General features: G+C 37.5%; 3 protein-coding genes across 5 annotated transcripts in view; 2 read left to right on the top strand and 1 right to left on the bottom strand.

The window, feature by feature from the left end:
• Window positions 1-22,293, top strand: part of MGAT4A (mannosyl (alpha-1,3-)-glycoprotein beta-1,4-N-acetylglucosaminyltransferase, isozyme A) — a 71,977-nt gene extending 49,684 nt beyond the window's left edge. Inside the window, exons 10-15 of one of the 2 annotated variants that reach the window (XM_008635803.2) lie at window positions 549-656; window positions 1,065-1,258; window positions 12,932-13,010; window positions 15,212-15,278; window positions 16,296-16,408; window positions 16,566-22,293. In XM_008635803.2, the coding sequence (XP_008634025.1) occupies window positions 549-656; window positions 1,065-1,258; window positions 12,932-13,010; window positions 15,212-15,278; window positions 16,296-16,408; window positions 16,566-16,592 (588 nt within the window). In that variant the 3' untranslated portion in view covers window positions 16,593-22,293. The remainder of the gene's footprint in view (window positions 1-548; window positions 657-1,064; window positions 1,259-12,931; window positions 13,011-15,211; window positions 15,279-16,295; window positions 16,409-16,565) is intronic. The other variant, XM_017737002.1, reaches the window with a different exon arrangement.
• Window positions 2-27,023, bottom strand: UNC50 (unc-50 inner nuclear membrane RNA binding protein). 2 transcript variants are annotated; one of them, XR_001862885.1, is made up of 7 exons: window positions 27,001-27,023; window positions 26,159-26,442; window positions 25,181-25,301; window positions 23,207-23,346; window positions 23,031-23,132; window positions 12,491-12,554; window positions 2-423 (listed from the first exon to the last, which is right to left on the bottom strand). XR_001862885.1 is itself a non-coding variant. In XM_008635802.2 (5 exons), the coding sequence occupies exons 1-5, from the start codon at window positions 26,436-26,438 to the stop codon at window positions 22,380-22,382; spliced, it is 780 nt and encodes a 259-aa protein (XP_008634024.1). In that variant the 5' UTR covers window positions 26,439-26,442; the 3' UTR covers window positions 22,210-22,379. The 2 variants fall into 2 exon arrangements, 1 of the variants encoding a protein (XP_008634024.1); XM_008635802.2 differs by lacking the exons at window positions 2-423; window positions 12,491-12,554; window positions 27,001-27,023 and adding an exon at window positions 22,210-22,516.
• The window catches only part of LOC103617586 (cytochrome c oxidase assembly factor 5), a 5,858-nt gene continuing 5,281 nt past the window's right edge, over window positions 26,560-27,136 (top strand). The window contains exon 1 of the mRNA XM_008635896.2: window positions 26,560-26,645. Within this exon, the coding sequence (XP_008634118.1) occupies window positions 26,560-26,645 (86 nt within the window). The remainder of the gene's footprint in view (window positions 26,646-27,136) is intronic.

Here is a 27,136-nt window from a genome sequence, read left to right as displayed (position 1 = left end):
GTTGATTTTTGTGAGCTGAAAGCCAGCATAAGTGTACATTATGGTTACTGCATGTTCTGGAAGAGTCTTTCTTCCTGCCAAGATTTTTATCTTAAAAAGAACTTTAGAGAGACAATTCTCAGGTGCATCATAACTGTTATTGCTTAAGATTTTGGAGATGGGTGCAGTAAGGATGAAAAGCAAAAGTCTAGTTAGATTCTGTGTGTAACAGTCCTAAAATAAACTTACACATGTAATCACCAGTGAGGTCTGCAAAATGCCACTGCTTGGATAGCAGTCTTGGAGAAGGTTCCAAATGGGGAATAAACTTCAGATTTTGGTCCTTCATTTCTCAAGTAACACCATTGCTGAAAGACTGAATAAATGGATTCTGTGCAAGAACCCTGAACGGTATTATATTTGTACAGCAATCTTAGTAGATTTCTGGAAAGAAAACAAGAAAAACTGGATAAATAGGCCTAGGTTCTTACCTTGTGTTGGTTTATACTAATGTGTTGTTTTGTTTTTGTTTTTTATCCCACCCTTACCTCTTCCCCCCACTATTTCAGAAACATTGTGATCGACAGAAATCTAACCTACGGATACGCTTCAGGCCTTCTCTTTTCCAGCATGTTGGCCTCCACTCTTCTCTAGCAGGGAAGATCCAGAAACTCACAGTTAGTAGACAGTATTTCCCTTCCTTTACAGAGCAGGCTGATTAAATGAAAAACATTGTGGCAATGAAGAAAACAGGCCTGCCTTTTCTTGTTGTCTTGCATTTTCAAGCATGATGTACCTTTCTCCAGCTGGAATTAAATCTGATACAGACTGGTTACTATAAAGTAGAAGAAGTGCTAGTCAAGCTTATTTATGTGGATTTTTGCTAGGGGATATTTTTTTTAATTTTTTTTACTTTAATGGCATGTCCATCTTACTAATCAGTACAAGATCTGGTGCACCTAAAATGAGTAATGCATTCATTTTCCATTTTATGCCAATGTTTGTTTTAAGTGTAACCACTTAGGAAAAGAACATAATAAACAAGGTTTTCTGACCAGCATCATGTTTGTCTGTCTTTCAATTAGGATAAAGACTTCCTGAAACCATTACTGCATAAAATCCACGTGAATCCACCTGCAGAGGTTTCGACATCTTTAAAAGTCTACCAGGGGCATACGCTAGAAAAAACCTACGTAGGGGAAGATTTTTTCTGGGCTGTCACACCAGTTGCTGGAGATTATATTCTCTTTAAATTTGACAAGCCAGTCAATGTAGAAAGGTTAGTAAATACTTGCTGTTGGTCTCATATGAAGTTGCTTGTGCCAAGAATGCTTGAAGACAGAATTTGGGGCTGTCGTCATAACCTAAAGTGAAACGGTGTAGGACCTTTGGAGTTCAGCTGAAACTGTGATCATTACTTCCTCTAATTCTTTTACTATGGTAAATTTTGTCTTGCTTTTAAAATTTTTTTTTTCATTTAATCTGGAGCCTTTTTGAAAAATGCAGTGGAAAACCGGTGCTTCTCTGACACAGAGAACTTAAAATAAGCCAATTTGATTCTATTTGTATTTGGTTAGTCTGCTTCTAATTACAGAGCAATTGTACAGCATGGTATGTGGTACAGTATGTTGTGCCCTGTGGCCTTGGTTCCTTGGTTGTCCATATTGGAAATCTTGCTGGAGCATGTAAGGATGTCTCCAGACCTGAAAGCTGGGAACTCTGAAGGGTAATAATTTTAAGATGTAGCTTTAGGGCTTGAAAAAAGTCACTGTGCTAAGATTCCAAGTTGACCTATTTAAAAGATACTAAAATGCAACAAAAAAGAAAGGGGGGGTGCGTGCTTTCAAAATACAAATATCTGAGATCTGTTGGAGGACTAAAGGTGACTTCTTTTTAACTACTGGTCAGATTAATTAAGGATCATAGAGTTAGCACTGTAGAGAGTAGTCATCCTTTAGTTTTAATGAGACTCATTTGCTGCTTTGCTGGCTACTGTCTTGCCAACATAGTAATCCAAGATGTATAAAATACATGGTTTATTTAATGTCTATTTAAGTGTTGTTATGCTAGTGGATTCCTTTTCTCCTTACTTCACACACCTTATGTGTTCTTTTTAGGCCAGTACCTATAGCCTGGTAGAACAAAGTTTCTTTGAATTAATTTGACTGGATGTTTTTCTTGTGAAGGAGCCCATTTTGCTGTCCTGAACTGAATCCAATAAGTCAACTCATGTACCTTGGTACATAATCAAAGGCTAAGTCTTCACCTTGGCTTAGCACAACAGTGAGGATCAGTAGTTCCCTTATTACTATGTTGTTCCAAACTAGTCTGACCTATGAAGCTTAAGGCTGTTGTTACAGATGTCAGATTACTCTTTCAGTTGCTTGCTATGCTTTAAGACTTTCCTGGTTAGCTTCCCGAGGTGTATGTGTTGAGGAACATAACTGCCATATTTCTTTAGATTAAAGGCAAAATACTTATTCTGTGCCAATAGTTTAAAAAATACATTTTTTGATACCTGTTGCCTTAATGCTGAAGGGAACTAGGGGAATGAGAAAGTACTAATTATCTGTGTAAAAGGTGGGAAAATAATGTTCACTGTTGTGCCCTGGAAAACTGTGACCCGGCCTAAGGTAGTTATGTCTACCTGCTGTGTTAATAGTCTCAGCAGTAACGGATTATATGTTTGGGTTTTTTGGGGGAAGAAGTGGGGGTTTTCAAGGTCTTGTTTGGTTTGGGTTTTTTTGTTTGTGGGGGTTTGTTTTGTTTTTTGAGGGGGAATGTTGGTTTTTAGGGTTTTTTTTTTTGTTTGTTTTCTTTGTTGTTTTGGAGGGTTTTGTGGTTGTGTGTTTTTTGTGGAGGTTTTTTGGTTTTGTGGGATTTTTTTTCTTTGTTGTTTGGGGATTTTTTGTTTGGTTTGTTTTTTTGCGTGGTTGTTTGGTTTTTTGTTGTTCTTGGTTTTTCCTTCTTTGTTTTGTTTTGTTATTTTTATTTATTGAAGAAATACATATTAATTTTAGAAGTAAGGAAACATCTTGCATTCTGTTGCTTCCTCAAGGGAAGTCCACAAGTTAGAATGATGCTACCTATTCAGCTATCATTGTAAGCCATTTCAAAGTTTATTATGAATTTTAGCTTTTGTTGCCACAGGGTCCTCAAAAATACAGTATTTTGCCTTTCTGAAGTCAGTGACTGATTAGATTTACAGATGTTGTAATTTCAAATTGTTGGGGACTTGTTTTTGTTTGTGTAAATTGAGCAGCAGCTGCAGAATTTGGCAACTGGAGGTCTAGTAGAGCAGTAGAGTTTCCTGATATTTCAAGGATGCTTCCTGAGGCAGTCAAAAATAAAACTGTGAGTGGCAGGTTGTAACACAGAAAAGGGAAAATGGACTGAGCATTAGGAAGACTAACCTGGTGGGGAAATGCATCTGATGGTGGGAATTAATAGTAGAAAATACACTTTTCATAGTGATCTTGTGTCTGTGAAAAGATGCAACAAGCTTTTTTCTTTTTTTTTTCTCTTTTAAGTAAAAGAAAAGCTCTTTGAATTTAAAGGAAATTTTGTCTGCCAAGTCAATTTGAGGTGTAACTGCTTAGTAACTCCCATAATAAATTCTTGATGAAGAAGGTTTTTAATGGAAATACTGACCACAGCTCTGACTGAATAAATGGCACATCTATTACACTGTGACAGAGCACTGACTTGTTCCTGTAGTTTATTTTTCCACACCAAATGTTTTGCTGGACTGAATTTGAGTTTTCTGCAGTTCAGTAATTAGCTTTCATTAAGTCTTTAGATATTTAATTTTTGAGATCTGAGAATATTGTCAGGGGTAACACTGGCAAGGATCTCTTAATAACTTAAAGTGAGAACTGAACTCACTTCACTGAGCAGAAAGTAGTTCTTGTTCTGAATAATACCTGGAGAACAGGGATGTGTAAATTGAAACATTCTAATGCTTACTTTAGTAACAGCTCTTGTACTGAAGCTTTCTAGGTTTTTTCCAAGCAAAAGTTCTCCAGCCAAAACACTAACGTCCCTGAAAAGTAATCTAGGGTCTCATCCTTTGCAATAAGAAAATACATACATTTCTTTCAGTAGAAGATCCTTGGGAAGGAAGGTAGATTGAAGGATATTCCTCTCAAAAACAAATTGCACAACAGTGTTGAAGGTATGGTTTGGTTTTGGTTTGTTGGTTTGTTTGGGTTTTTTTTTAAATAAAGGGATGGAGTGTTCTCTAAATGCTCAGAACAGCCTACATTGTAAAGATAAGAAATATGAATTTCTGTTTCCTCAGGTTGTTACATAATTACTGAAATCCACTTTGCTGTTTTGGTATGTACACTGCTGTTCCAAGCACAGATTTAACTATTAAAACTGACAGTTATATTTAAGAGTTTCTTTATGAACCAGTCAAAGCACATCTGAGAAAGACATTCCATTGCAGCAGTTAAGTGTACTGGTGTCCATCATCATCACAGTCATTTCTTTTTTGACTAAGTTTCTCTATAGGTATGACTGACACAAATCTGATGTTGTTTTCAAAGAACATATGCACTAATTACTTTGAGAAAGCCCTTGGAAGTGCATAACCTATGGCTGTTTCAATTAGACTATGTTTACACTTGTCAGCTTTTCTGCAATAGGAATTTAGAATGGATATGTTTAAAAAGAGCTTCAGGTTTGCTTCAGTATAAATGGATTTCAATGCTGATCTTTATTTTAAAAGAAAAAAGCTGCAGGAAAAGACAAGCATGTATTTTATACTGTGGAAAAAAAAGAATCACTAAAAACCAAAACTCACCCCAACCTCACTAGTATACATATATAAATTTGCTTTATATTTTTAAAATATAAGGCTCATTGTTTCTTGTATGTAACTGCTTCACAGAATCATCAAAGTTAGAAGAGACCTTCAAGGTCATCTCGTCCAACCATCAACCCAGCACCCCTTCAACCACATTCCTAAGTGCCACATACAGTTGCCTCTTGGAAATTTCCAGATATGGTGACTCCATCACCTCTCTGGGCATTATTCCAATGCCTGACTGTTCTTTCAGTGAAAAGAGTATTTCTAGTATCTAATCTGAACCTCCTCTGATGCAACTCAAGGCCGTTTCCTCATGTTCTTTCCACTGAGACATGGTAGAAGAGACTGACCCTCACCTGGCTCCAATCACGTTTCAGGCATTTGCAGAGAGTTTGAGCCTCCTTTTCTCCAGGCTAAACACCCCCAGCTCCTCAGCTGCTCCTCACAGGACTTGTGCTCCAGACTCTTCTGCAATACTGCTTTGTAGTGTTACTTTGAATATTTTCAAAAGGATTAGCAGTTTGCTTTTTTTAGGGGAGGGGCCATGTGGTTTTGTTTGTGGTGTTGGGTTTTTTTCCTTCCCCTTCTCCCCCATCACTGCTTTGAACTCTGTAGTTGCCCCATCTTTGGTTGGTCTCTTCTTTTAGCAACTTACTGAGTAGTCATCCTAATGTGACATTGACTATTAATAAAGTGATTTTATAAGGTACAACTTGCTGACTGGAATGTCAGTTTTAAAGTGAAAACTTAATACCTTGACAAACCAGCTTGTAGATTACATTTACTAGCTTCTGCTCTGATATTGGCGTAGATTCTGGATGTGCAGTATTTGAGACTATTCATCTAATTTTCTATATTGTTGGCATTAGAATTGCAGGGAATACATGATGTTAACCTCACTTATATTATATGGCATCTTCTCACAACACAAAATTAATAGTCATGCAAGAAAATATATATTTGACTATTTAAGCTAGAAAATCAATGTATTGAGTGTCTTGTTGGGCTACTGGTAACTAAACATATACATTATTTTGCCTGCTTTGAAATTATTGTGACAGTGCTGAAAAACAGCTGCATAAAAAGTGACAGATGGGCAGCTGATATTTTGGAAAGGAAAATAAAGGCAGCTTTTTAAACAGGTTCTCTAGCAGTGAAAAATAAAATGAACTTTTTTTAAGTAAAAAAAAAGTTACAAATAAGTATTATAGCAGTCAGTCTTGTATGTATCCAAAATGTAATAAATTATCCATCCTATGGGATGCAAGTCCTCCTGTGGCTAGAGAGATACAAGGTCAAATGCATTACAACCAAAAATGCTTTCTAACAGCTTTCCAAAACTGGAAATGGAACTTCCTCATCATTTGCTTTTGCAGTAACAACCACTCAAAACGTAGGGAACTGCAAAATTGTTTTGGTTTTAGATGAGTACAGCAGTGACTTGACTGATGTATAAGCTGTTCTTCGTTCATAATCACTATTCAGTGTAGAATCTCCCCTTCAGTCCAATACATTAAACCTTTTAGGGGCAGTTTTAGCTCAAGAACCATAGAAGTGCACATACACAGAGTGTATGATTTAGAAGTAATCTTTGATTCTGATTCTAAATATATATGCTATTAAAGTGCAATGCCATTTTATTAAGCTTGTAATGGTCATGTCAGCTGATAGGAAATATTTGAAAATCTCTGTTTAAATGTTTTGCTGTTTGTCAGTACATTTCAGGCGGGATAATATTTTTAGTGTACATAAAAGAGAATTTGAGGACTTTGGTTTCTCTGTTTACATAAACTTCTGTACTAATGAGTAGAGCATCCTCAAATGGATGCACTGACAGCAGGGATTTGGCAGGCAAGCTCCCAGGCACTGATGTTGTTTGCTCCGGGCATGGAATTCTGCCCATAACAATGAGGCAAGGACTTTATATGAAAAGGGAAAAAAACCTCAAAGTATGGATCAGAGACAGAAGAAAAGAGCTGCCTAAGCCAAGGACATGCTGCTTCTTCCTTAATGGTACTAATATCCAAGATTTGTGTATTTGGCAGTGTTCCTGGCTTTATAGTTCTTAGTCAGAAATCTTGGAGGCTTAATGCTGTTGCCAAAATGTTAGCTCTCTAATGCCACTTGAGATACTCTAAAATACTTCACGTGACTTCCAGAAGGACTGGAGTCTCTGAGATGTCATAACTGCATCTTTCTGGCCTGTGATGAGGTCACACACCCAAGTGCAATCTCAAATGGTGTAATAAAATTGAATGGAGTTATCTGTGCTTCCCCAGCCAAGCTGGACGGGTAAAAAATGTTCATGTACATACACCCACATATAAACTCGCACACATACTAAACCCAAAACCCCAACAAAGCCTTTCTGCATCTCACTGGATTAAAAATTCAGCAGAAATAACCTTGTAAAAAAACAATCAATCACCCCTAGCAAAAAACCCAAACAAACACAGAAAAGTTTTTCCCAAATTGGGAATTATAACAAGATGGAAAAGCTCCCACTATGTTGCTTACCTACTGTGAGTATTTGGCAGATGCATATATATGTAGACTGGAGGAATTACACTTTTTTTGGAATTATAAGCAATTTTTTCAAATGACTCAGTAAGAGGTGAAGAATAGGAGAATAAATTGAGCTTGAGACAAGGACAAGAAATTATTCATCTTCTGTTTGTATTTTGCATGAGGACATAGTGCATGGTTCATACTGGTTTCCAGTGACAGTAGAATAACACTTCCTAATTAGGATTCTGAGAAAGTGAGACAAGGGAGGTAGATTAGTTTTCTTTTTCCACATTTGCATCCAGTGATCAAAAATGCTGGATAGAATTGGTGAATAATGACTCTTACAGTGGATGATGGCATCTGTAGAGAGCAAAAAAATTGCTGACTTAATATTGCTTTTATAGAAATTCATGTTGTGCAGAATTAAAAACTCTTAGGCTGCATGTTGCTATGGATAATTTGTTCAAATGTGGAAGGAAACATTTCTTCTCTGCCTTCCTACCTATTTTCCTTTTCTGAAAATGGGATATACTAAAATACATCAGATTGCTAAAAAGAGATGTAAGGAGAAAATGTGAAGCAAAGAATTTGATTCGTAATGTTTACAGAGCACAAAGACCTGCATTCTTATATTCTTAGAATATTTGTGTTTAGTATCAGGTGAGATAACTTGTTTCCTTCAAAACAAAATGCAGATATATTGACAGTGGATGTGAATTATGCTGTTTATAGAATTTTTGTATACTATTTCCTTTTATAAAGCGACCATAATTTACTAAGAAAATTATTGTGTATTGAGTTCTATTTTTTAATTAGAACACTTAATTAAAACACTTTCTATAGATTAAAAAATAATTGTCACTTTATTTAAATAAAATACTAAAGTTTTTTTAACACCTGAAAAAAATAAAATTGGGTAATAGAGAGAATAATAGTTTTTTAGGCCTAAATTTGCTTTGATGTGACAGAAAGAAGAGAGATACATATACATCCCTTTATAAGCAAGATAGGAGAAGGGTAGAAATGGGTATAGTTATTTTGGTTTTTTTGAAAGCCCAGGTAATGAAAAAATTTAGCTATTAAAAGTATATTAAAGATAACAGATCAGATTAGTAATATTAATTTATACGTTTTCTGGGGCATGTTACAAAAGGTGAGAATCTTTCTGGGTGCTCACTATTGGAGGAGTTCTGAACCTGAGTGTAGGCTTTTGAAGCACCCTAAGAGTTAACTGCATTGGCAAACTAATGGGATCTTCTGTCAGTGTATTAACGATAATCACACTTCTGCCTTCCCCTCCCTTTGTGTGTTAGGACGTGCGTGGAAGGTATGAATATTTGTTTCAGGTTATTGGCTGGGGGGTTTTCCCCCTCTATTTGTCTTGATTTTATATGTGTATCTAGGTCCATGGCAACAAGTCAACCTCTCAACTTGGATAAATACTGAAGTCACTGAGTATGGAAACAGAAGTTTTTTTTGCAGCTTTGACTTTGCTCCATTTAGTTTGGTGATTGGTGTTGGTTTTTTCTGTTTCTGTGTTTGTTTGTTTTTAAACCTTCAGTGCTCTTGAAATTTTGTGTATTTTTTAATGCTACATGAAATATTAATGCTTAGCATCCTCTTACTCTCAAACCACGTTAAGGTCACGAGCAGAATGTATGTGAGTTCATACATTTAAGTATTTTGTGGTAGAGGGGAGGTTTGTCTGTGTTTGAATATCTAGAGTAGCTGGTTATTATCTTTGACCTGTGACTCTTCAAAAAGAACCTGCCAGCAGAAAAGGTTCTCTTAGATTCAGATACATTAGTATTATACGTAAAAGTTGTAAGTTAGTTTTCTCTGATGACTTTGATCAAAAATGTTCAATTGTGTTCACGTTTGTATTTTGTAATTAAGAAAGCAGTGAAGTAATATTCCATAAGGCAATAGTATGGTTTGTTTCTTTTAACTTGAGGTGAATGTGTTTGGTTGGAATTACTATATGTAGAGATCCATGGCTTTCAGAATTTTTATTTGAAGGAATGGTTCAGAAGGTGTTACGTTTAAGCAGCAGATAGACAAGGAAATCTTAGTGACTCTACCCAAAGAAAAATGTCAAGTAATTAGGAAGAAAAAAAGCATGTTTTTACTGTTTACATGGACTGTCATGTGTAAATCCCAGGACAGGTGTCAAAATAATTCAACAGTTGAAAGCAAAGCTATTTCCAAGTCTTTCAGTATCTGTATTGAGAAATACCTATCATAGTCTGAAAACCTTAGAATCATAGAATCATTTAGGTTGGAAAAGGCATTTAAGATCATTCAGTCCAATTATAAACCAGTGTTTCTCTTGAAAGAAAAAAGGAATGGGCCAGACATCTTACTACTGGTGCAGGAATTAAATAAACAACCCCAACCTTGTAATACTATGGCTATCAGCTGGATTACTCTACATTAGTGATTTAATGAGGACCATAAATGTCCTGCAAATGACTCCGTGGTTTTTAGAAAAGTCTGTTTTACTTAAGAAATATCAGATGAATAAATCAGTTCATTAGTTAGAGGACATAAGAGTCTTTCCCCCACCTGGGAGGGAGAAACCCATAATACTCTCTTGTCTAGTTAAATATCTAGCATGACAGCAAGTCATGTAAAAGTGGTCTTGGAATATATAGAGTGCAAACCCAGAAGGTTTAGGGAGGTAAAGACAGATTCCCTAAAAGCCATTTCAAGGATTTGGGGATGGGAGGTTTAACTGACCTTTGTTTCAAGATGAGTTTTACTCTCTCAACCCATTTCCAGTGAATCTCCATGGAAAATCTCCCCTGTCAGGAAAGCAAGTTTTACGACAGAATATAGCCAATGACACTTACTTTAGGAGCTGTACAATATCTGTTTGATTGTGGTAAATTTTATTTTAAATTAAATTTTCTAATTGGTAAATTTTATCTCTAAACAAAATATTTATCATAGCTGTGGATTGACTGTGTATGTGTATTTAGGCTTCTGTTTTCAATCTGTGTAACTTTTAATGTCTAAGGAGGTGTTATCTGTCAAGTGTTGAAGCAAGACTCAGATATAAAAATATCCCTTCCTTTCTAAACATAATTTAAAAAGTGACATGTGCATGTGTTACATTTGTGTTTGCATATGGATTAACAGATAGCTATAGAAAACACACTAAAATAACAGGTTTGATTACATGGAAATCTGGAAATTGGGTTTGATTAATTACTGCTGTAAATTGTTTTGGCATTGTGCCAACTCATGAGTGCATTGCTCTAATGGAGTGACAACTGCTGAGGGGAGGAAGCTGTGTCTCAGTCTCAAGATAGCACAGTAGGAAAAATGGTTGGCTGTGGTTGTGTGCTTGCAGGCTTGTTTTTAAAAACAAGCAAACAAACCCAAATAAATAAATGACAACCCCTCACAAACAAACAAATGAAGCCCCCACTGCTACTGCCTCCCTCCTGCCCAACTTCCCCCAAAAAAACCCATCCAAACCTTCAAAACCAATTACTGTTCATTGAGAGCACAGTGATCACAGGGAGTTTCTTTGTGGATTTTTAGGTGTGTCTTCTCAGAACGAAGTGCTAAGGAAAAGCAGCATGTCTGTGGTTTGGGTGGAGCATTTGATGGGAGTACCTTAGACGGTGAATGTTTGATCACTTTTCATCTTAAATTAAGTCTCCTTAGAATTTTCAGTGTTTTCAAGAGAAAAAATGTCCAGTACTGCTTAGGATAACTGACAGACTAAGGAATGGCTGGTTAGATCTCTTAGGTCAAAAGACAGCAGAATGTACTTTTAGTTTTCCGGTCAGCTTTCCTGAGAGTTTTGTTTTGCTTACTATTGAAATGTACAATGAACACTTGTTCCTAGAAAAAATAATGCATTGGGGTTTTCTGGATGTCTTTAATGTCTAGAAAAGGTCACAAGGTTTGTCTTGGAAGAACTGTGGATGTTTTAGGTAGCTTGTGTACTTTGGAATTGACTAACCTTTACATTACCCTACAGTGTGGAAATTGTTTTTCTTGAAACACATACTTTGCTGAGGCTTATTCAGTCCAGTTCTGTTTTGCAGTACAGTTGGGTGGTTCTGCTGAAACCCATGCAATAGAAATCAGTGTGGCTTTCTTGTATCACAATGTGGGGTGTTACTCCTTTCCTGAGCCTTGATAAAAAAAATGTTCTACGTGTGCGTGCAGTTTCTTAAAATACTTCTATCATCACAGACATTTCTGAGGCAGGGTTAGAGCGCAGTTTTCTTCTACTTGTCTTGTAGGTATGGAGTATGGATTAATGGTAGGTACTTAACCTGGCTTCAGATATATTGGATAAAGACAAACTGGAATTTACATCTCTAACTGCATCTTAATAAATTCCAAATTGAGCTAATGTTTGTAATTTTAATCAAGTTATAATTTCTGAACTAATTTTGTCTCTGGCTGGTGACATATTTAATGTCGAAGAGAAATTAACAGTAAGCACCATCTAAGTTCCAATTGAAGAAAGGTTTGAAATGTGTTGATAGATTTTTAAATATTCATTCAAACATAATAAAAGTAAAATAGTCTTCTTAAAAGTGGTATCTGAGTAGGTGTAGGATCTAATTAGTTTATGACAGTAATCTGAATTAACTCTAGTCCACTAGAAAAAATGGTAAGCAGTGAAAAATTTTCAAGCATTGATTCCACCTAGTGGTAAAAAAAATTATTACTGGTTTACATACTATGTGTTCAGAATAACATGAAGTTCCTGTTATATATAAAAAAAGAGGAATTAAACTGTCTCTTTTGTAAAATTATCTACACATGTGCAGTCCTGCAAAAGCTGTTCAGAGTAGGCAGCTAGAATTTGAACACTTCACTGATTAATACTGACAGGGATGGTTTAGATAATGGTTCAAACATACTTACTCTGTCCAATTAAAAAAAAAAATTAATTGTACAACTGAGTGAGGGTCTTTGTACAGGTTTTAAAAATTCCTTTTTATGTGTGTATACATGTCAAAAACAGGCTTTTGTGGTTTGGGGTTTTTTTGTTTGGTTTGTTTTTTTGAGGAATTTTTTTTTCTTAAATCTGTCTTTGGAATAGAAGTTTGAATTCAGGTAACATTAAGGGTGTGGATGTGGGTTGGGAATTCCTGGCACAATCATCAATGGGATTTTGCAATGAACTATGGTGGAGAGATGCATTTGGGGAACACTCACCTGGCAAAATATTGACTTGGCTAAGTTCCCAGAACTGTTTCAGAATGGATCTGCAGAGTTCATCCTGTGGGCACAGGGAGAAGGTGACGTGTGCTGGGGAGAGGCTGAAGGAAGGCAGGCCTCCTGCTTCTGGAGTTGATACCAGTGTGTGCCAGGCAGTAATGACTACAGCTTTGTGTAATGCAATCTGGGAAGAGCAGATGATGCAAACTCCCTTCCTCTGTACAACATTGCCCAACTATTCTTTAGCAACTGAAAAACCTGACCCCTTCCAATTACAGTAACGTGTGAAACCATCTTAGCCCCAGCTGAGGTAGGCCCAGTATAAAAATAATGTTTATCCTTGTAACATCTGTATGTGACAATTAACATGTAAGACAGTAACACAGCTGATTCTGACTGATGTGTGTAGACTGTCTTTTTTTCCCTTTTCATTTATAGGTACTTGTTTCACAGTGGCAATCCAGAGCATCCAGGAGACATACTTCTAAACACAACTGTAGAAGTTTTGCCTTTTCAGGTATGAATTTTTTGATTAGTGTCTTCTCCATTACAGGATAAAAGCAAAGTCTCTTTATTGACTTTTTTAACAGGGTGAGGAGACATAAATGCTTCTTTTAACTGTATGAACTTGATGTTTTGATGGTCTCATACTTTTCCTTCTTCTAAGTGGATATGTTCACAGAACACTATTGTAACTATTCAGATGTTCATTCAGGGTGCAGTCTGCACAAGTGCTGTTGGTAATTTGGAGGTGAAAAAGGTAATTTTCTTCTAGTTCATTGCTACTATTTAAAAAAAAAAATAGTCTTCCCTCTCCTGTGTATTTTGGGAAATGGGAAACCTAAATCAATCTGCTTTTTGATTTAGTAAGAAAGTCTTAGTTCAGGGATTGACACACATCCAAACCCATTAGATACTGAAATATGTAGATTGTTAAACAGAATTTGTACCGTTCCTCTGATTTCTGATTTTTTTCCCCCATAAATCAGTCAGTTTTACCACAGGAGAGCACTACACTATCTAAAGTATATTCTTGTTTGAAGTCAGATGGTATGGGTTCTTTTTCTTCATCTAGGTATTACAGCTAACTATATATATCACAAAAGTCTGAGAGGATTATGATACTACTTCAGACAAGTTTATTTTATTTAGTATTAAAACAGCAAAGTATTTCTATCTTCTCCCATATATGCGGTATAGGAATCGTGAAATCTATGCCAAAATTGCCATGTGTTGAATCTTTTTTTTTTTCCCACTTCCTTTTAATTTATTTTCTTAAAGTAAAGAATCATGGAGAAGTTCACATCTCCATTTTCCCAGTCTGCCTTCCTTGGAGCAGGCAAAAATAGGAAATTCTTAGTATTCCCAGACTTAAAAAGAAATTTGTTAGTTTAATTGTAATCATACAACATGATGTGTGATATTATAAGATCTGAGGGGTTTGTTTCCCAAGACCTCTGGAAATACATTCAACCACAAAAACAGCAGCAGCCCTCACTTCATCTAAGCCCAAGATACAAGAATGCACAAGGTAATGAGCAAAAATGGCATCAGGCATCATCGTTTTTGGCTTTACTTGGCTGTTAAATGTCCATCAAACTGGAGCATCCCTTAAGGAAGTAATGCTACAGAGGTTGTATTGCTATTGATGCAATTTGTGGAAAAGGTAAACAGAAATTTCTGCAGCTGGCCTGTTCCTAAGCCACTGATGACAGCAGAAAATATTGCCAGTGGGAGGACAGCAGCTCCTGAGGGCCCTGTTTCTCCTTCCTGGACATCAGTAGAGCTAGAAGTCCATTCAGGTATTTTAACCCTGATCTTCCTTGAGCAGAATTCAGAAAAACAAAAAGCAACCCTTAGAAACCAGAGTGCCCCCAGACTGGATTTGCCTGGGACTCAAGCAGCACACTAAAAAAACCCTCAAGATAACCTGTAAGAAAAAATATCCCCAAACACCCAAACAACAACAACAACAACAACAAAAGAAAACTAAAACACCTGTCCTCCAAATAAATAAAAAAAAATCCCGACCACTTTTTCAGCTGCCTCACTTCAAAACAGGAAAAAAAAAAAAAAAGCTGATCAATTTAATCTCTGTTTTGTCAAGCATTTTTAGTTAATTCCTGGGCAATTCTTGGAGTGGGTCTTTCAGTATTGGATCATGGCTGTAATTTTCAAGCTGTCTCTCAAGCTCTACTCTACTTTTTTTTTTTGTGCTTATTAAAAAAATCCCCATCCATATTAGTGAGGCACTGATAATTGCAGTGCTTCCCTCACTGGTCTGATGTTTTCCATCTCACCCAAAGTCTTAGATCAAAAAGTAAGCTGCAAGTTTTCATTTGTCTGAGAGAAAGCTCTTGTTAAGTCATAGAAAAACAAGGCAGGATCCTGCCTTTGCTTTTCTCCTACTGTGTATGCCAGTATCTGCTAAGTATTCTGTTCACAGGGCACTTACCATGCAAGTTACATGGGGCACTTGGAGTACTTCTTTTTTCTCCCTTGAAGCCAAGTATTGTTCAGTTCTGGAACACTGCTGCTCTTTCTTAATTTTTTTGTGTTGGCTTGTCTAAGGCTATAAATAACTATATTCCACGCTGGTTTTTAATTATTTGGAAAAAATGGATGCTGAATATATAAGAAAAGTGCACACACATTTGTCTTTCTCTGGCAAAGTCATATGTCAAAATAAATTATCTCATTTATGCTTTTTTGTTCCAGAATGAAGAACTGGTATTAAGCAAAGAAACCAAAGACAAACGCTTAGAGGATGGTTACTTCAGGATAGGTATGTAACAGTAGAAAAAAAAGTGTATTCTTACTATTGCAACTGTTAAAGACATCTTCATTAAAAGTAAAACAAACCTAAACCTGAGTTTTGATCACTCATTTTTGGGTATGTGACCCTGTAGGCTTTACTTAGTATTGTGTCCACTATTTCTTTTCAGAGACTGATGTACTAAACAGAGATCTCTTGTGACTCTTAGTTGTAGTGCAGCTACATCCAACTTTTCTGCCAGGACTGATCACCTGGATTATAGTAGAGGCATTTCCAGGTTGTGTAAGATCACCTCCTCTGTCCTGTGACTGCACAAGTACTTTGGTGTGAGCTGTGTGCTTGGCCTGGATGTGAATCCACCCTACAGACAATCAGCTGTCTCATCGTAGGATGAGACTGGCATTTCAACAGCCAAGTGGCTGTTGGGGAAGGTGCCTGGATACATGTTGTCAAGGAAGAGAAATTTTACTCATGGATTTTAATTAGTTGCTGGACACAGCTTGGGCAATCCTGTTATATTGGAAGCACATTTTTTGGTCATAATAAATTACAGTTGTTGTCTATATGGTTTAACTGTGAAGTCTAACTGGGCTTTTAAATTGAATTCTTACTCACCCTAATATAATTGAAGATGCTTTAAATAGGAATATGTTACACATTAATGATATTCCTTGTCCTTAATCCTCCTTGAAAACCCATAAGCCAAAGGCATCATGTTTAGTTCCATGATATTAAATGAATACCTGTGCCAAAATCTTCACAGAGTTTGAGGTGTCAATGCCTTTAGACAGTTTCAAAGCTTTTATTCTTGTGCAATCCTGTTCAGATTGGTGTGTGCTGATGATGTGCCCCATATTGTTTGCTGCTGCAGAACTGGATCTGATGTCAAAATCACTCACTGCCTTTTGTTTCAGGAATGATACTGGTTTCACCTGTGAATTATGATACTACAGATACATCTTCTGGATTTCATACTTCAGTTTGTTGAACAGGACTGAACTGAATGTACTTTTGCTTCTTTTGTAGGGAAGTTTGAGAATGGTGTAGCTGAAGGAACAGTTGACCCCAGCCTAAATCCTATTTCATCATTCCGGCTTTCAGTGATACAAAATTCAGCGGTGTGGGCAATTCTGAACGAGGTAAGAAGTGGTAGAACATTTGAAAACATAACTGGTGAATGGGAGATTTCTTCATTCTATTTTGAAGCTCAGACTTTTGGCTAACACTAGTTACTTCTTATTACTCAGAAATGTAATACACTAAACCGTGACTTATGTTTTCTGATTTCTATTTCAGATTCATATTAAAAAGATTACAAACTGATCGTGGAAATCTGCTTTAGAGGAAAAAAAAAGAATCCTTGAAAACTCTTCCTATGAAATCTGACATCCTTAGCAAGTCACACATTGAAAATACTGAGCATGCACCTTATTCCAAATGTCATTCTTTTTCACTTGAACTCTACCTCTTGTGAAATCTACTGTAGATGAGAAGATTGTATTTACCCCTTCTTATCTGATCCATCCAGAAACTGATGCTCCACACTGATAACGTTCGTCCGAGGCCCAAGTTGTCCTCCACTGTAATGTGACTTTACCATCTTATGATTACAGAACCCTGCTACGCTTAACCTGTACTATTTTGATAGTATAGTAATATAGAGTTGTACATATTATTACATTCCTTGAAGAAGAAAAAAATATAATTATTGTTAAATAAGTTTTATGAAGGGGGTCCTTTCGGAGTTCCATTTATTTTCTATAACAAGAACCCTCTTTTATAGACTGTCAGGGATATATATTAAAAATGTTAGGGATATTTAATTTATTAAAATAATTTGAAAAGTACATATTTTTATGCAGTAAAATTTTAAATTGATATAGTTTTTTTATGAATTCTCTAGTTTAAGTTATCTTTCTACATTTTTCTTTGGAGATGCAAACATAAATTAATACCATGTTTCAAATATACTGCCATGTTTAAAAAAAACAAGATTAAGTTTCTAAATTATGTAGTTTTATACACAGAATCTGAATGATGTTCAGAGGCATAAACAGAGTTCTGAAGAGCATTATTCTTTGGGGCTATGAAATTCCAGTATGTACAGTTTGTAGCCACATAAAAAGCATGTTGAAATGTCTTGTTTCATATTATGTACTAAATCTGCAGTGATTTTAGATTTGATTCCATTGCATTTTAGAATAATTTTTTTTTACTCCAGACCAGTTCTTTCTAAAAATATTTGTAAACATTTCCTAGGCTGAACAAATTCATTTTCTGTACTGAAGAAAATCATTCTCCAGCTTTGCTTTGGAGTGACAAGAGGTTACCTTTTATCAAAAGAATGAACAGTAGATATATTTGACCTACAGGAGTCTCCTTTTAAAAAGTTCTGTTATTGCAGTGTTTAGTTTGGACACGTTAGTGAGTAGTTACAGTTTTTTTTCTTCCTTTGTTCAAGAACAAGGTCTTAGTTTGACTCCTTTATGGATCAGTATGGTAACTTGCACTAACTTTATAGTAGGAACTGAATTTGGCCTCAAGTTAGTACCCTGCCTTTTTGTTTCAAGGGAAACAGCAGTGATCTTAAATGAATCAGAAATTCAGTCAGGAACAGAACACGATCTGGACTACAGTCAGAGTGGAATTGTTGCAGTACTAATGCTGCTGCTTTTCTTAAGAGTCTTTCTGCTTAGGTGCTTATGTGTAAGGACTCAGGCATGGCAAGATTTCAATTAGTCAGAAATGGCCTGGAAAAAGAGGCAGGAATTCCTTCCTTTAATAGGAATGAAGTACCTGACTGTCATTGGAGGGAGGCATCCACGCTGGCTTAGGTACTCTCAGTTGTGCTGTGAACCAGCCTACTGGAATTGACATTTCAAAACCTGGCCAGCTTTCTCTGTGGAAAAAACAACACTGCTACCCCCAACACAGAATCATAGAATCAGTTAAGTTGGAAAAGACCTTTAATGTCTTTGTGATCAGGGCACAGATGCACAAAACCTGTTGCATGCTCCCTGATCTAGAGCAGGGGTCTTGAATTCCCCATTAAAGTTCAGCTGATAGATTTGGCCTCTTTCATGATATGTTTATAAGGAGCAGGAGCCTAAACCTGCCTCTCTAGCACTGCAAGCCTTCACTGGGTTATAGCATCAACCTGTCTTCTCTTCTGCCTTGTTGGAGAATTGTGCCATAGCTTTGACAGTTTAGCAATATTCAAGTTGAAGAACTTAACTACTTCTACAGATTGTTGTACAGATTATCTGTGTTGTCTGGGGACACAGGAAGTCAAGATTTGTACACAGAGGTAAGACCTTCTCTTTAGACCGACTGGTGTAAGTTCAAGAAAAGTTAGATACCAGGCAGCCTTGTTTACTTTTCCTGATTGCATCAGGTGATGTAAATAAAATGCTACTTGGAAAGCTTGTGTTGCCCATAAAGACTGTGGGCATAAGCTAAGCACTGGTCACATAAATGGAGCTTATTCTTGGATTTTGGAATGTGGGTCACGAGGCTCTGAATCCTGTGTGACTTTTAGCCTGTTGTGGTGCTACAGCCCTGTTGGTTCCCTGTATAATGCCCTGCCATCAAATTATCAACATGCGATGGCTTTTTATCACACATTAACTAGCAAAGGTCTGAGAAAAGTATTTAGGTTTTCTTCTCAGCTGAGTCTGTGAATGAATGCTGCAAGTTACTTAAACGAGGGTTATTTATTATAATCCAGACTGCAGAAATACATTAGATACTGCAGTTTCTTAATATAATTAGTTTTGCTGACAGTGACCTTTTCCATTTTTCCATGAGTCCAGAAGTTTACTGGTACCACTTGTTTAAGAACACTGTGTGCTTATTCTCAAAGCATCACTGTTCCTGTATTTCACAGCAGTTAAGATTAATCACTGTTAATATATTTAAATACATAGAATCTGTACCACGTTGACTGCAAGACTCTGGTTAGTAGTATATTTAGTTTTCAAAAACGTTGAGAAGAAATTTATCCAAGATAACAAATTAACTAGTGCATGGTAAAATGTGGGTTGTTTTCTAAAGATTGGTGCATTTTTATTACGTCGTAGTAGCAGGAGTTGAAAATACTCTGGGCTGCTTTAATATTTTCAATGTTCCTGAGCTTATAGGCTCTCTGGATAAATGTGCCACATTAATAAAAATTATATTTCATAGATCCAGGTAAATTCAGAGCTGGTGTAATCAGTTACTTCCGCAAATTTGCTTGGAAATTTTGCTGAGAAATAGAAAAAAGCAAGGAAAATATTTTCTATCTTAATTATTTCTGCAGACAGCTATTTTGGGCTTTGTACCTTTAAATTCCAATTCCCGAGTCAGGCTAAAGTAGTGCAAGTCTTCTTCCTGGAAGTATAGTGAAGTAAGAACACTTGGGCTGTTTGGCTCATCAGCCTCTAGCCCGGGCACTCTTTGTGACTGGGCCTGCACCAGTGGGGCCGGTGTCTCCTGCACGTCTCCATTGTAAGGGACAGTATTACCATAAGAGATCTTAAACAGCATCTTAAGCCTATTACGTATTCAGTTTCAAGTTATTTTTGTTGTGACCTTAAAAATCCCCTTGAGACCGCTGAATCTTACAGTTATCCAATAATGGAAAGTGTTTCAAAATGAACTGCACTATCCTATGCTCCTGTTAGCTCATTCTGATGCTGTTAAAGCTTCAGAAAAGCAAATTTTTGTGAAATCAAAGGCATAGCCAGAAACCTTCATTATCTGGGCAAATGAACTTCTTACACTGGATGCCAAACAGACTGGCTGATGCTAACACTTGCTTTTCTGAGCTGATAAGGATTGCTTGGGACCAAGGAAACACAAGACTGTCAGTATAATCTTGCTTTGCTCATTCAGTGGGTCATCCTACTGAAAACTTTGTAAATAATGTGAAGAGGATGTGATAATTAAAGAGTGTTTCTAAAGCACTGTATAAGGCTTTGAGCTTTTGCAGGCATCTCAACTGTGTGTTTTCATTGATGGAAAAAATTCCTATAGATATATTCATTTTTTCTGTACTTAATGATGGCTTAGAAAAATTCAGATAGATGTGATTCATGGATCAAGAAAAGACTGGAGTCTTCTGTTGTATCACTGCTTGTCTAGCTGTTTCAAAGCAGTTTTTAAATACCTTGAGTCAGATTAGAGCAAAGCAATTTATACTTTGCCTGTGTGAAACACAGTTCCTTGAATGACCTGGAGTTAATTAGTCTTTGGAAAAATTAAACAACTGTGTAACAGTTTCCTTCTTTTTTTTTTTCCCCCAAATATATTATAATTTCAGTAATCTCTGTATTTTGTTGGAAATATTTCCTCCAGATGAAGTATCCTAGTAATTTGTAGTTTGCCTCCAACTTGGAAAGTATTATTTTAGTCTTGTGGGGGAAAAGAAAAATGGAATCTTTTCCAACCTTGCTCCCCTAAAATAGGAAGGATGTATTCTGAAAAAGCTAGAACAAGTAACTGTAGCTAGAAAGGGGAAAAAAGAAGTCCTTGTGTTTTTAAATCATCTTTACAATCACCAGCATAAGGCTGAAAAGCTATTAAACAACTGGTGTTTTCAGGCTAGCATGGATTGCTGATGTAAAACACACAGCCCATGGAGACCTGGTGAATTAGTCCTTGAGTGTCACCTTTCCGACCTTAGTGGTCACTAAAGGGTTTTGCTGATTTCTGCTGTGAACAGTGAGCTACTGGAAGTTAAAGTAGCTTAATCTTGAGAATGATGAAACCTTCTTTCCATGGGAAAAACTTCGATATTTCTAAAGGGAAGGTACACAGGCCCTGAGTCCTTCAATGGTATCACATCACAGGGCACTAAATATGAAGTATTTTTTACTGTTGAACTGAAGTGGGTGATCACTGATGCTCGGATTCCTGTTAGGGAAAAGATGTACAGTTAGGCTGCAGCTGCCTGCAGGACAGGAGCTCGTGCTGTTAGCCAGGGACGGAGCAGATCCTGACCGGAATCCTTCACCTTCCATGGATCAGCAGTTCAGTGGCTTTCCTTGTTTAAAGGAGAACATTGCTCAGTATCTGCTGAGAGGGAAACATGAATCTCTTCAAGCCTTAACAGTGGCTGAAACACACAGTACTGTAAGATGCACTGCCAGCATATTTGGTATTTTAAGATAAATTATAGTTTTTCCTTAGAGATCAGATTCTAGTATTGAAATTGTCTTACTGTAACCAGTTTACTCTTGTGTTGTTTTGGAAATTGAATCCTAGTGCTCATGTTTCATGCTGAACACTGCATTGGAAAGCTGTCATCTTCACTTTCCATAAGGTATTGTTTGTAATGGTCAGTTTATACTTCTGCCTTGTGGACTTCACAGCTGCAGGCATTGCCATGAGCCCACCCTTGTAGCCAAACCAACTTGTACTTCCCTTCCATGTTCATTGACCTGCCACTCCAAATGGTGGATGTAGTAATACCCACCGGACTGCTAGAGATTGGGTTTAAAAACTTGCTGCTATCTTTGGAAACCTGATAAGGGTCATGTTAATTGTGCCTTTCATCACTGTTTTTTCTGTGTGCCAGAATTGTCCATGTATATTTGAAGTAGTCACTAAAGTGAATCTGTTCTCACAATTTTTCATACAAGGAGAGGACAGATCTCTTGTCTCCTGTCCTCTCTCTGTATCTAGAGACAGTTGTTGCTTTACCATCGCAACACTATTAAGATCTATACTTTCACACAGTCCCAGGGCAAGGTATTCCAGTATTACTCTTCAATAAAACTGCTATTTGATGTCACTTAAACCCCTCATAATGTAGAGCTTATGCCAGTATGTGCAAAGTATCTGCAGTAAGAGTTATGCTACATAGACTTGTTGCAGTTAAATTTAAGCTACAGAAACGTACAAGTAACTTGTTTTTAGGAATGTACTGCGAAAGTATTTGAACAAAATTGCTAACATGTTTACTGTTGTAAATATTTTAATAAAAAAGGACACTTCAAACTTTTTTACACAGTTATCTACAATAAAGAGAAATTTACAACCATTTACAAAATGTTCCTAATTTTTTCTTTACTGTCAAAATGGCTAAGGTAGAAACAAAATAAACATTAGATACATGAAGTCCTGGTTTTATTTCACTCTGTATTTATAAAAGGAACAAAGCATCTTGGTGAAGTTCCATCCGCATGCTAATGAGATCAAATAGAGCATGATGAGAAGTGCAAATGGATACAAAAGAATGGCTGTGTTCTTCAAAAAGGGCAACGCTGAAACAGAAGCAATATTGAAGCAAGTATAAAGTAGTGCTCTTTAAAAATGTGCTTCATGTAGAGTAGCCTTGGGGCAAGGCAGCAATAAAAAATAGTTCTGCTCTGTTGTCCTCCTCTGACATCTCTGCCCTGCAAGTCCTATTGTTACCACAGAATGCTTTGGGGAACTGCTTTACCTAAAACTATGGTCTTAAACTCATCACAGAATTTTTATCTAATGCAAACATCTTCAAGTGGATTTACAGAGGAACAAGAAAAACAAGTTGTGGTGCTACAGGTCTAACAAAAGAAGGTGAGGTGGAGAATATAAATTCTTTGGTTAGTATGTCCACCCACCTGCAACCATGGATTGGTACATTTCTGTCAAACTTCATTTACCACAAAGAAATAATTACTTCAACATTTAGCTAAGCCTCTGCTTTACAAATAATATGCTAAGATCAAATCAATAGCCTGAAAACATGCTCTTCTTTTTAGTCAAACAAATACAAAATAAGTTGATGTTACTCACCACTGTATCCTAGGAATGTCACGTAGATGTAATAGCCGATTGCAATCAGCCATAACGTATTCCCAACAAAATACCCAATGACAGAATCAGATATGATGACATCTGCAAGAGATAACTGCTTTCAGCTGTTTTGATAGTGTACCATTTTGAAGCAGAGCTCAAAGTATTCTACTTACAGTTGATGAAGAACAGCTGGATAAAATGCAGAATGACTAGAAGTGGGTAAAAAGCATTCAGATGTACATCAAAGGCATATCCCCACTCCACATCATAATCTCTGTTCTGCTGCTTCACTAAGTACTTATTTGAAATGAACCTACATGAAAAGATATTTGAGACTGTTGTTAATATGAAGCTATAAAGCTGACTGACAAAACATAGGTTTGATGTAGTAAGTTGTATGTGATCCCAACTCTCCACCACAAAGTTTCTGCTGTCTGGGAGAAAAAACATGCAAGAATCATGCAGACCAGACTACGGTTAAAATGGTTTTGTTAAAACTATCATCACATCCCCTGCATGCTACAGGCAGCTGAAATACCCTGCGGGTAATACAGAAACAAAACTCTTTATAAAGAAGAGATCAGTGCTACAATTTATCAGTGCAGCCACAAGCTCATTCTCTCTGTACACACAGGGAGATGACCAGTGAAGTGCTTGTACAGGATCAGCACACCTCACACAGAGATGGTTTATTTCATCTCTACAGAACTGATGCACTGCAAGGACAGGAGGAGGCCAGAAGAGTGGTCATAACGTGCCTGTTCTTACTGAAAATAAGTGCAAAATGCAATGTGCACTGCCCAGTATTACAGGCTACTGAATGAACCTCAAGGTTCTTTCCTTCAGCTTAAGTTCTGCTGACATCAAAATATTTATCCCATTTAGAAGAGGAACAAGAAGTCAATAGATGCTCAGAAATAAGAGACCAGAGTTTTCATGGAAGCTTCCTCTGACCTACTCTTTGTGCCAAGGGTGGGGTTGCGAAGAGGCAGAGCCTGGGTGCAAGGTGAGGAGAGGTGAGGCAAGAAGGGGTTTAGACTCGTTAGGAATGGGGGGAGCTTTTGGGAAAAAAGGTGAGCCTGTACTGGAAGAAAGGACTTGAACCAAACTTGAGCCAGGTGACTGGTATTGAGGCTGATTAAAAGACAGAGGAAAATTAGCAGATGCTGAAGTCTTCATGGCTTAGGAGACTGCATCCTGAAGCACAAATTGCTGAGGATGGTGGCAGGGAGCATCACTATAAGCTCTAGCCCAAGCAATTTATGGGTTGCTGTCCCAGACAGGAGCATAGGTCAGGTGGACCTTTCGTCTATCAGTTATATTTCTTTTATGTGCCTCATTCTCAATTTTGCAATTACAAGCAGGAGTTCCTGAGGCCACTGTCAGGATCTATCCCTTTTCCAACTATCATCACTTTAAGATGTCAGCTCCATCACTAAGAACTCTTAAATGCCCTTGCTTTCTGAAGTTCCTTGTAAAATAAAAATTCTTTCTTTGGTGCCCTCCCCTTGCCCCAGAAACACAGGCTTCCTGTCACTTCATGGTTCCCTCACTGCTGCAGGACACATCTATGGTGCTGATGAGGCCTGGGTTGTGAAATGACCTGCTCCTGCCTCTCTACTTCTGCAAGTCTCTGGACAGCAGAGGATAAAACTAGCAGCAACTACCAACAAAGCAAAAAGCTGCCAAGCACAAGACAGAACAGATGTGGCTGTAGTGGCACTAGCTACAATCTTCAGCAAGAAGCACGGGCCATGTGTATATCGCCCTACATAAACAGAATCATCCTCAGGCTCATGCTACGTGACTTTTTCACTCATTATTTCGATTAAACAGCTTTTTTTTTTTAACCACCTTTTTTTTAATTGGCATTACTACTGAACCAGCTCAAGAAGAAAGAAAAAAAGCTGGAATGTTCATCATAATACAGACCTTCTGACCATTTATCTTTGTAGGAAATAGTAAAGAAAGAGGTGTGTTCTTTTTTAAGGTATCATTTTGAAACAATTACTACAACAGCATAAAACCTATGGTCAATACCTGTGTATAAGTTTACCCCAAGAAAGAACCAAGTGTCTCACAAACAGCAGAGGACTCTCTGTGTCTGAACAGCAATAGTGAATTTGGCTTCAGAAATCACTACTTACCACATTAGAGTTGCAATCAGGAGGCCAACGCCTACGCAGTCTATGAATACAACCCAAAGTAGCAGTTTTATTGTTTCAAAAAAACCCATGTCCAGCACAAATCCAAATCCTACAGTAGACACTGAAAGCAGAGAAAGATTATTAAAGTCAGCTGTGGAAAAGAAAGCATCAGATCTTAAACTGATGGGGTTTTTTTTGAGCATCCTGTTACAAAATCTCCAGTTTCCTTTTTATTTTTCCCCTGAGATTTTCAGTCCAACAGCTCACTTTTTTCCACCAAAAACTAGATATAATGCAATTTATTCATAATATGAATGCTCATCTGTACTTGGGTCTAATTGTAATGCTCCACCCAAACTATTTTTTTTTAAATTCACACAATGCTACAATAGAACATTGTTTTATAAAAGTTCCTTGTTAACCCAAACCACATGTGTAATTCTATTTCAGTTAAGAGTTTTTCTATTACGAACAGCAATACACTATTTAATAGAAGGCAACTGAGACAATACTTATTTAATTTGTAGTTCAGTCATTTATATGAGCTCCTTTTTTTATTGCTTTATTCTGCAATATACAGAATCTCATCAGGGCCTTTATGGTAAAAACAGTGTTTTATCCATAATATTCAGGTAAACCAAATATTCAGTATTTTTTAACAAAAACACTGCCGTGTGGCATAGGGTTTTCTTACTGTCTGTAAAGTTACAGTGAACTATGCAGTTTTAAATGCAACAAAAAATGAGTTGCAACAGAGAGATCAATTCAAAACTGCAGAGTACTACTTAAGCCTACTCTGATTTCTACTTCCCACCTTAACTTCAAAAAGGCTAGGCCTTTTTCTTCTGTTCTACCTTGATTAAAAGATCATCCATAAAAATTGGCCTTTTCTCTGTGTGTGTTACTAGAAGGAAAATAAACATTCATCCCTAAACTTTCCCTCCCTCTTCCTTATGCTGTCTGTTCTCCTGCACTCACCACAGAGCCAGATACTGAGCAGCACTAGGAAAGCAGGATCATCTCTCGCCCATTGGTCCTTTGTCTGTTTTCTGTAGTGAAAGTTCCTGTACACCCTCTGGGGCGACGTGAACAGGTAAAGCATCTGCCAAAGCGCAAACTCGAAGTCCATCTGCCGGAAGTGGAAGAGCCTCCGGAGGTACTTGTAGCGTTTTGCTCCGGCCGTGTGCCTCGCAGCATCTCGGGGGCTCAGCACACCATTGCCCTGGCTCCCAGAATTAACCAGCGTGGTTGGCAGCATCTTGCTAAAGAAGGAATTTCAGAAGATGTATTTGATTTTGCACATAATAAAGGCTACAAATAAAATCACGTGACGAAGGCCACAATGCTGAAGTGACAAAAACTGAGCACAAGTATAAACAATGACATTTGCTGGAGCAAGTCCAGAGGAGGCCATGGAGTTGACGGGAGGCCTGGACAACCTCCCTTATGAAGACAGGCTGAGAAAGTTGGGGCAATTCAGCCCTAGAGAGAGAAGAGAAGGTTGCGTGGAGGCCTCCTAGCACCTTCCAGTATCTGAAGGGGGAAAACAGGGAACCTGGGATACTTAATCAGGAACTGTAGCGATAGGACAAGGAGTAATGGGTACAAACTGAAACAGGGGAAGTTTAGGTTAGATATAAGGAAGAAATTCTTTACTGTGGGGGTGGTGAGGCACTGGCACAGGCTGCCCAGGAGGCTGTGGATGCCCCAACCCTGGCAGCGTTCAAGGCCAGTTTAGACGGGGCTTAGAACAACCTGGTCTAGTGGGAGGCATCCCTGCCCATGGTGGGGGGATTGGAACCAGATGATCTTTACGGTACCTTCCAGTCCTTAACAGTGTACGATTCCGTGACTTAGGAGCGGCCCGGCCGTCGCTGCTGACAACCCCCCGCCCCCCCTCAGCGGGGCCCGCGTTCAGCGCCGGGCCGGGCAGCGCCGCAACCCCGAGCCCCGCCC

Source organism: Corvus brachyrhynchos, unplaced genomic scaffold (genome assembly GCF_000691975.1).
Source record: "Corvus brachyrhynchos isolate BGI_N302 unplaced genomic scaffold, ASM69197v1 scaffold83, whole genome shotgun sequence".
Taxonomy (NCBI): domain Eukaryota; kingdom Metazoa; phylum Chordata; class Aves; order Passeriformes; family Corvidae; genus Corvus; species Corvus brachyrhynchos.
Note: the sequence above shows the minus strand (reverse complement) of the source record. Positions and strands in the feature narration are given on the sequence as shown.

Bases quoted from the DNA above. Each gene is read 5' to 3' on its own strand.
- UNC50 (XM_008635802.2), bottom strand. From the start codon at position 26,438: ATGCTGCCAACCACGCTGGTTAATTCTGGGAGCCAGGGCAATGGTGTG. The intron at 23,347-25,180 runs GTAAGTAGTGAT...CTTTTCATGTAG, and splicing joins CTGATTGCAACTCTAATGTG to GTTCATTTCAAATAAGTACT. The intron at 22,517-23,030 runs GTGAGTAACATC...CTTCTGTTTCAG, and splicing joins GACATTCCTAGGATACAGTG to CGTTGCCCTTTTTGAAGAAC.